The 10,187-nt window shown below is 34.1% G+C and overlaps 1 protein-coding gene across 2 annotated transcripts; it reads left to right on the top strand.

Moving 5' to 3' along the window:
- The first annotated feature begins 528 nt into the window (after positions 1 to 528).
- Positions 529 to 9,795, top strand: LOC103697153 (MADS-box protein AeAP3-2-like). Of its 2 annotated transcripts, XM_039119232.3 has the most exons (7): positions 529 to 1,343; positions 6,491 to 6,560; positions 6,637 to 6,798; positions 8,169 to 8,210; positions 8,298 to 8,339; positions 8,466 to 8,680; positions 9,358 to 9,795. In XM_039119232.3, coding segments are annotated over exons 1-7 (720 nt in total). In that variant the 5' UTR covers positions 529 to 1,155; the 3' UTR covers positions 9,359 to 9,795. The 2 variants fall into 2 exon arrangements, with proteins under 2 accessions (XP_038975160.3, XP_088572854.2); XM_088716728.2 differs by lacking the exon at positions 9,358 to 9,795 and having other exon boundaries at positions 8,466 to 8,684.
- Positions 9,796 to 10,187: the final 392 nt, after the last annotated feature.

Genomic DNA, 10,187 nt, shown 5'->3' with positions numbered 1-10,187 from the left:
GCACTCTGTCTGTTTCCTAATGGGGTCTAGGGTTTTTTGGCCAACATCACTCCTTTTCACTTGTGGCAAAGTCTCCAGGTTGCACTGGTCCTGCAAGAGTTTCCATAAGAAGCAAAAACCAGGAAAATGGCGAGGGCTGCTCAGGTCAGGGGCAGTTAGCAGTCCACAACATTGTTCTCTTTCGTGACCCATTGGGAGGGCATGCAAATGGGACTTTGGTTTCCGAGAAATTTCTATGAAGGCCACAAACCCATGAGATGGGGCACTTTTCTTGTTCTGAAGAAATGATCCAATCGGGCTATATGTAATTTTTAATATTCTCATGTCATAATTTCCAAAGATGACTGCCTGTCTCTCCTCTCATGCATGCATGCATGAAATTATATACAAGTTTTTCTTTTTTTAAAAAAGCCAAAAAAGAAAACATATATATAGATATAAGGTGCAGCTTTTGATAAAAGAAAAAAAAAGCACTTCCATAGCATTGCATGCGTCGATATGCATGCAAGCAACATGTGGCTCTCCTACTCTCCGTCTCTCTCCCTCTCTCTGTCTTTCTCACCAACTTGGGCTTGTAAAACAAGCGTAAAATCCATCCATACATGGAAATCTGATGTTTTTTGTGGTCCTAAAAGGAGTGCAAATTTGTAGTTTGCGTAGAAGTTATGGGCCATTTGGGAGGTCATGATATTCTTCATTTATTAAATTAGACTAGGACACTATAGAGGCCTTATATTTAGCTCTCTCTGTATGCCTCGTTCCTGACCTTCAAGCAAGCAAGCCATAGCAGGTGACACTCAACATGACCTTCTCCTATGTTCCTCTCTCTTGCATTCTTTTTGCTCCTTCCCCTTCTTCTGCCACCTCTTGGTTTCAAAGGAAAAAAGAAAGAAAGTATCATTTGGATGCTTTTAAACGAAATTTTCTACTTCTGATGACAGTACCCCGTGTCTACTAATCCCTTCTATAACCAGATCCAATTTAAGCTTATTTACTAATTCTAATACCTCTTTTGTTTTGCTCTCTTCTGCATTCAATCTCTTATTGTTGGTTCTTCACCTTAAACTAGGAATACTCGGCTGTCAAGAAAAGGGCAGTTTGCCTTTTCTATCAAAGAAGAACAGAAGAAGAGTTTAACAACACTCAACACTTCCTATGGGTCGTGGAAAGATAGAGATCAAGAGGATCGAGAACCCAACTAACCGTCAGGTCACCTTCTCCAAGAGGCGGGGAGGGCTCCTCAAGAAGGCAAAAGAGCTTGCGATACTGTGCGATGCGCAGGTTGGGGTTGTCATCTTCTCCAGCAGTGGCAAGATGTTTGAGTATAGCAGTGCACCTTTAAGGTTTCAAAGCTCAAGATCTTATGAATTTTTTCACTTCACCACTCAAATTTCATAGTAGTAGATTTTTTTTCTTTTCATATATATCTGACGTCTATGTATGTTTAGCGTTTGAATTCCATATGATCAATGCCTTTTCCCTTCATATCATGATAACAATTGTGTGCAAGATCATACGAAGGTATATCTGCACAGGAAAAAACTTGATTTATATCTTGGTTCATAGCTTGTAAGCTTTGGGGCTTTAATCAACTTATGATTCTTAAATTCAGCTTTTCTCCATCACCAGAAAATAATAGTTTCTTCCTTAGTGAGATATGGATCTAACCTAAGCATCTTTGAATTTGATAATCATTCACTACCTTCACCCAGGAAATAGTTCCTTTTGGCCTGCTGTCTCATGTTTTACTTAGACTATAGTTACACTTATTAATTTATTGCTGAATAGTAGGTTATCCTCATGATTACTGTTCAAGATTTGCTATTGATTGCTACCAATTACAAGTGTAGCGAATTTGGCATCGCCTTCACATATGGCTTGACTGTGTATTTCAATTCATGCCTCGTAGATGTCATTTATCCAACGTTTAAGAGAAGTTTTTTCTTCATAAAAGTTTTACTTGAGTTTGGAGCGTGTAAGTTCTTGTCTTTGTGTGAAACTGTGTAATACTTTGGCAATCTAAGTTCAGAAAAGACGCTTATACTGTCCATTTGATCAAAGAGAGATGGAAAGGAAAAAATAGTTTGCTCTATCATGTAACACTCACGGAGCCATACCTGTAAAGACAATTGCGAAGGATTAAAATCTGATTACTCATCAATTATTGCAGACTTTGATATAAAGAATATTTTTAAAGAAACCAATATAAACCTTCGCACATAACTTGATAGATTTAAGCTTTCTTAAACAAACCTGATAGATTTAAGATAAATCTCGCATTATCTTGCATGTTCAGTGGATTCTTAAAATATGACTTTATGTATTTACCTGTATATCTAATCCCCATATAAAATGTCATACAACTGAAATTACATTTTGGAGTGAGATAAAACAGGATCTATCAGTAGATTTAGGCATGGAATATTAGTAAATAATCCTGAAACTTTAACCGTCCAGAAAGGAAAAGAATGTTCAACTTTTCACATTTCTTTTGTAACTATAGGAAATTTATGGACACCTAAAAGCACCGGACAAGATGTTTCAGGGTCTCCTTCCTGCAAGTATACTGAGAGACTCGTATCTAAAAAATTTCTTTCAGAAAATATTAAAAAATAGGTCAGCAGATAAGCACAAATTTTTTGTGGCTGCTGGAATAGTGTTTAAGTCAAGTATTATATATGCAGTTTTTTTCCTGCCTTATAGTGTGAGGAAGAGGGTGAGTCTTATTCATGGTAAGAATATTCAGTAAAATCGCATTCAACATGAAATTGAATACCTACTCTCTTTTATCTTCATCTAATTATATATATCTCCTAATAAACCTCTATTCTGACTTCAATATACTTCGATCTGCAAAACTCATTAATGAGAAAAAAACAACGATTCAGGAAGGGAATTCCCACATGACCTTTTACATAAGTACTCAGAATTGTTTATCATGCAGTGCACTCAAAATATTGCTCATGAAATTTCCCTATGATTAAGCTAATATTTTCTTTTATACCTTTAATGTGCACGATAATACTATTCAAAAATTTGCTTTGAGAAAACATTATTTATTATGAATTTTGATTTCTGCCATGTAGAACTTCTAGTCTAGCCTTACTGTTCTAATTTTGTTTGTTAAAATAATATTCAATAATAAAAGTATAAAATAAGATAAATTTAAAATTTGAATATTAAAGAGAACATATTGCTATAGAAGGGTAAATGGTTATACATTAGCAACTATTGAATAAGTGATTCAAAATATAGTATAGAAGAGAAACATCAGCTTCTACTTTCAAAGCTTAATCTTTGTTACTAAGTTTACTACATCAAGATCTTCATAAAATAGCTGGGCAAGGGATTCTTTCTCCTCAAAGCTAGTAACATTATAAGCACATGTTCTGTAAATCGAATATAAAAATCATTCAACATGCATGTTGTTCATTTCACAAGCATTTTGTGACCACTTTTGATTAAGAGCAATGTCAATTAGAAGTTTCTCTACAGTGCAACTACCCACCTCTGCAGCATACTAATCATGTTTATAACTGTCCTATTTAATCCCTATTATTATTACATTGTTGTGTATTGTTATAAAACAATAGTACAGTATATAGTATCAGATTTTACCTTACCTCGAATCTCTCCTTCAAAGAGAAAAATTGATAATTATCAATTCTTGCATTAGTGTTCGCAAGATTTTTTTAAAAAAAAAATTTTATGAAAAAGGGAGGGAAACCCACTTGTTTACTCAAGATTGAAAAGCTATAAATACATTCATTCACTACCTCTTATAAATGTCTATCGCTTCTAGGCCTGCTGTAATTGCTAAATGCAATATTAATTGGCATATTTGCTTTCAAACTATTTTTGAGTCTCTAAACTAATAAAATAAAAAAATATAGTACATCTTACAGTTAATAATTTTTTATCATGTAAAAAATGTTCTTATCAAAGTTGTCAAGATGTAGACAATTAGGAAAAGTTAACACAGTGAATAAAGCAATACCAACACTTCAAAACAAGATTGTCTTTTACAAAATTCATAAAAACTTTAAGCAAAGTCAATGGTATGCTATTCTCATAATAATTAAGGGGCTTGAAGTCAAACTCAATTACAAATGGCCATTTACAATCATTTCTTTCCTTGCAACTAAGCCTGAAATATCGAACTTAAGTTTCCACTTTACCCAGAAAGCTGATCTTGACTTCATGTTAAGGAGCTCCAAGGTCAAGTTTCTGTAGCATTAAATGCTACTTTAACACTCTCCTGTAGCCTCCCCCCCCCCCCCCCCCCCCCCCACCACACACGCGCGCCTACAAATTACAAACATCTATTGATAAATAATTTAATGATGATTTTAATGCTTAAAAGCTATACTTCTTATGAATCAACTTCCTGCAAAAATAAAAAAGAGCAGAACTTTCAGTTCTTAGAACTAAATTTTTCATGCTTCTACCACTTCAGTAGAAGCAAAAAAAAACATCTCAATTTGACGAGAATATGAACTTATATTTAATTTTAAAACACCATAGGTTACCTATTAATTAGTTTGACCATGAAATATTGTAAAAAATGCAGTTCAATTTGTTTCTACTTTTATCCTTATTTTTATGAAAAAAAAATTTACATAGTGACATATATAAGAATTTGGTCCTCGGAGATTGCACTTAATACTCATGTAGTGTTTCAAAAGAATAAATCGCCCTTCTAGAATGCGTTATTTACCTTTTTGTCAGAGGATAAAACATAATATTCAGGAATTAATGTACTATCACAAAAGTAAAACCAAACCCTGAGCAAGACTTATGTTGCGTTCAAATCTAGGCTAAAGTGGGTTAAAGTGGAATAAGACCCCTTAAACATCTTTAGTACACTTTAACTTGCCAAAACAAGAATATTAGTCCTTTTCTTTTGAGGGCAAAATGGATAATTCCAAACATTCAATATTTTTTGGTTGAAGAGTAAATAAATAAATTTACTTTGATTTAACTTACTCCATAATCAAAAAAAGCCTTAGGTTCATACAGCTCTTCATTGTTTGGGCACTTTAAAGATGTTTGCACAAAGCTCAACTCATAAAGGGTATCTACAATGAGCCCAACAATTTTTTCACTCTTGCTTAAGCATGTAATTAAGTTTTATATAAAAGGATCTTTTAATTAAGTTTTTAGCATCCATTACCTTAATTCTTTAGAATAATTATGAAATTCAAAAACTTAATCAAATGTGCCAGTCCTATTAACTAAAGCCAAATATATTTTGTCAAAAGACATCAAACTGTATCATTATTTGACCTCATGCGCCACAAATATATCATACTCTTACACTTTTGAATCCATTCCATTTGTCCAATGCACCTCACCAAAGAGCATCTTAGAACATATTAAATAAATTTTCTCAAAAAATGAAAGAGATTTAAAATAGAAAATGACAAACAAAATATCTTAAAATAACTTTTTAATATCCTATAGCTTATTGGCACTAAATATACAAATCAACACAAGTCTATTTGTCACATCAAGTCAAACCACATACAAGTTACGGTCAATTTTAATCCACTTCCACTTGGAGTCGCATTGGGATTTATAATGCCTAGCCAAATTTACTTGCCTAAAAGGGCATATGGCTACAAAAGTTCACTAAAGGCTATCTTATATTTTAACTAACTTACAAGGAATAGTGTTTGGGTCTACTAACTCCATTCACACTTTTACTTTAGTTCCACTTCCACTTTGGATCTCGTTGTATTTTATGGTGCCTAACTAAATGTACTTGCCAACATGACTACATAAGCTCAAAAAAGTTAATTTTAATTAACTTGCAAATACATTGCATTTGGGTTCAGTAGATCTCTCTTGCACTCCTAGTTAGGGGTGATTGAGCGGTGGTTTGATCAAGATTGGTAGAAAATTAGCTTCGAGCTTGAAAGGTTAGATCAAGCTTGATTTATTTACCATTATTTCCAGCTTGAATTGAGCTTAATTTCAAAACAAGCCGAAATAAGCCTAATTGATCAGCTTGAAAAGTTTAAATCAAGGTAAAAACTAAATCAAGCTTGAGTCAATCTTGTTGGAGCTTGAATTAATGCTTGATTCAAGTTTGGTTTTAAATTTGAATTAACGGATTCTTAAATTAATAAATATTCAAGCTTCTTGAAATGACCCTAATGTCGTGGACTGTTGAATTTATACATCATTGTTTTTTAAAATTTTCAAGCTGATCGATTAACATGTTTTTTAATCCTTTTCCTTGTTATTCATGATATTATTAATTTTCTTTCTAATAATATAATGATAGATAGCTTAGTATTATATTTTTGGATTTTTTTAAATTTTAATTGATTAGCTTAAATTCATCTACATTAACATGTTTTTTTTTTTAATTCTTCTTCATGTTATTCATGATCTTATTACTTTTCTTTTTAAAAATATAATAATAGATAGTTGTTACAAGTACTTCATTTATTTACTTTTATTTTCCAATTATTTTATGTTGTAGCATGCGTCAAATTATAGATAGATACCAAAGAGCCACTAGTACTCGCTTTGAGGAGATTGATAACCAACAGGTATGTCATTCATTCCTCAAAGTTGTCAATAAATTACCTGACTCAAATATTTACTCTTTCTTCCTTCCCCCATTAGCAAATATTCTGTGAGATATCAAGGGTGAGGAATGAAAATGATAAGCTTCAAGCTAGCATGAGGATGTACACTGGAGAGGACTTGAGCTCTATGACCATGAATGACTTGAATCAGCTTGAACAGCAGCTGGAGTTCTCGGTTAACAAGGTCCGAACAAGGAAGGTAACATGATTTCATCTTCTAAATATCACATTATCCCTTTGAAGTGAACTTGGCGTGTATTAGCTAACAGCTTAGTTCAATATTACATAATAGCCAAGGTCCTTTTTTTATTTAATGAGCTTATATAAATATATTGTTTTAATAATAGCAAAGGGGGAAAAATTTGGGGGTGGCTCAGTTATAGCAGACATCTTTGGTAAGATTAGGAGGTACCTCAGTAATAGACATAACTTTGTTTAGTATCACGCTTAAAGTGTTCTCTTTTTAGCATGTGAATTAGCTTTATACTAGCTTACTGACTTGGTTTTGTTTGACAGTATTATCTAAAGTGCTCTTAGCTTGTTTTGAGCATGTAATATCAAAGCAAGCCTGTAAGACCTTTATGTTTGTACATCAATCCTCTGAAGGGAACTAAGATTTTGCAAGTTTGGTATTGACATCAACTCTGAGGTGCTTTTGCTTGTGAGCTTATTCAAGGCCTGATGGTACCGATCCTAAATTAATTAGCTTTTTTCTTTGAATTAAACTAACCCCATGAAATAGATGGATAGTTGGTTTAGCTTGAATGATTAAAACAGTCATGGATTTAAGCGTCTGAGCTAAGCTAGTTAGATGCTACTAGTGTAGCTTCCATTCAGATGCACAATAATTGTTTTTACAATTTGGATATCAGGAATAATTTGGAGCTAGAAGTTAAAATGTATCGGGAAGTTTTCTAAACCCAAAGAAAGAATTTTGAGTTGTTAAAAAACTGAGAAAAATTTAAAGACAGAACTATACACAACAGTTTATATGTCTAACTATTCATTAGACTACCTCTATGTGGATAATTTGATTATAGTCATAAGGATAGCTGACAGTTAATTTCTTCAAACAATATTGATTGTCCTGGTGTAGCATGTTGATTTTTGTTCACCAACTGATATAAGCACAAAGAACCAGAGATTTCTTAACTTGATAGCTTAGGGGAATAGTGTGAGAAGTTCTCAAAAAGCTAAAGACAGGAAACATTTAGAAATATCCATTGTTTTATTTATTTACTTACGTGCAAGTTTTCTCTATGTTATTCTTGTAAGTAAAGAACTGTGCTAATACTATTATTACCTTCTCTTCCTCTCAAAAATGATGCATATAGATTCAATACTTTTGATAAAACATTAAGCATGATGAAATATATATGATTAGAAAAAAATGTTAACTTTCAGACAACTCTGCCAATCATTATGTTCCTTACATGTCACTATATTGATGACATGCCTTCATATGAGATAGCTTCATGTACAATCATCACCCTTATGTTTTAAACAAAGCATTGCAAGTAAAGCATCAATCCAATATTAAACTTTGCTCTTCTTTATATTCTGTTACAGCATCAGTTACTGAACCAACAGCTAGACAACTTGCGTCGCAAGGTAATTCTAGCATCGAAGGGCTTAATTTTCATCTACTGTAACTGGAATAGATCTCAGCTATCCTTGCTTCTTTGGCTTGTGAAACAGGAGCACATCTTAGAAGATCAGAACAGCCATTTGTATCGCATTGTAAGATAAACTTCCAACCATTAGATTACCAGCAGCAGTTCATGTCAGATTTACTTCATAGCATGGAGATTTCCTCAGAGTTACAATTCTCATTGTTACAATATTAATTTTGGTCATTGGTATTAGCTATCAGAGCACCAGGTGGCAATGGAGCATCAGCAGGCTGCCATAGAGCACAAGGTGCCGGATGTGCCGATGCTGGAGCCCTTTGGGCTGTTCTTCCAGGACGAGCCATCGAGGAATTTACTGCAACTTTCACCCCAACTGCACGCATTCCGTCTCCAGCCAGCGCAACCCAACCTGCAGGAGGCCAGCCTCCCAGACCATGGCCTGCAGCTGTGGTGAGGACTATCTCATCTAGAGCTACAAATGGTCTGCATTCATATATCTAAACCTGAACTGAAACAGTCCCAAAGATTGATCATTTACTAGTCCAAACGTAGGCCAATTGCCCTGGGTTTGGATCAAAAGGTTTCAACTTTCTACCATTATGGATAATGTTTAGGTTGATGAAAGTCTCAAAAAAAATTTTGAGTTCCCTCCGGAGCAAAATTCCCACCTCAAACTGGAGTTTGAGGGTTTGGGTATCTGGGAGAGGGCCAACTCCCAGTTGTGTAGCGCATTACCTTTAGAAAGCAAAAAAAAAAAAAAACACTATTTGCAGTCATAATCTTCTTAATCATCAATAGCAACACAAGTTAGTGACGACATCATGACCTTTATTGTCTTGGCCCATGGCATTAAACCTAATGTAATAATTAGCATTCATCATCCCACATAGAGTGTTATTGCAACCTTGCATTGCAAACATGTGCAGATCTCGAGGTAGACTGCCTTGCGAGATTTGCAAAGAAATGGTGATGAGCAGCGTTGGATTCACTGACCAAATGATGCAGTATTTTGCTTTGTTTTATAGTGAAGTAGAGAAGTACTTGTTTGAGCTTTGGGTATTGTGCAACCGAGTTTAATTGCAGCTTTTTATCTATAGGGCTTGACTTGTTATATGGATTTTTAACAGAGTCCCAAGCTCCAAGAGGGAAAAAGGGAGCAGGTGAAGAGAATCTGAGATTGGATATCATCATCTCTCTGTTAGATTTATCTATATCTTATAATACAAACTGAGGGCTTGTCTTTATTTCTATATTTATGTGGTCTGGGAGTTTGCGGATTTCATACATTTGGTTGGTTTGTAATATTATATGCGTCAGTTGGAAAGGATGATACTATTCATGCTCTGCGGATTAGCTTGGTGCATTGTATATTAATGTGTACTCTACGGCTTTACATTGGAGTCTGTATTCACTCCCACATGGTAGGTATAAGATAAAGGATGTTAGGTAGTAATGTGGGTTGTTGATCAGGGGAGACAAGTGGACCTCTAAGTGTCACTTGGCCACATTATTATGTGCAAAGCCAGCTAGAATAAAGAGCATACCAACTCATCTAAAGATATTTAGAATTCATGACCACTTAAGAGTATAATTATCTATCAAGTGGGTGAAAGTGAATATTACAATTTAAATTGGACGAAGAATTCCACTTTGATTGAGGAATCGACATGTCAGCGAGTAAAATGATGCGAAGGATATAATGGGCTCTTACTTGCTTTGGAATACATTCTTTTGGATATAAATTTCGTGGTATTTGATATAAGGTAATTGCATCCTATGGTGATGGGAATATGATATTTTGATAGTTGCTGCCCCAAAAGGTTGCAGCTTTTGTATTCTGTTCCCAATATACGCAAAATCTTTTTTAAGAAAAAATATGCCTGAAAATTATGCAGCAAGTAACCAATTTGATGGCATATGTTTGAAATCTACTAATTAAAAGTTCACCAAATTTTAT

This window comes from Phoenix dactylifera, chromosome 2 (assembly GCF_051530095.1).
Source record: "Phoenix dactylifera cultivar Ajwa chromosome 2, Ajwa_hap1_PhDact_Kaust_v1.1, whole genome shotgun sequence".
Lineage (NCBI taxonomy): Eukaryota > Viridiplantae > Streptophyta > Magnoliopsida > Arecales > Arecaceae > Phoenix > Phoenix dactylifera.
The sequence above is the reverse complement of the archived record's forward strand: the minus strand, read 5'-3'. Positions and strand labels throughout refer to the sequence as shown.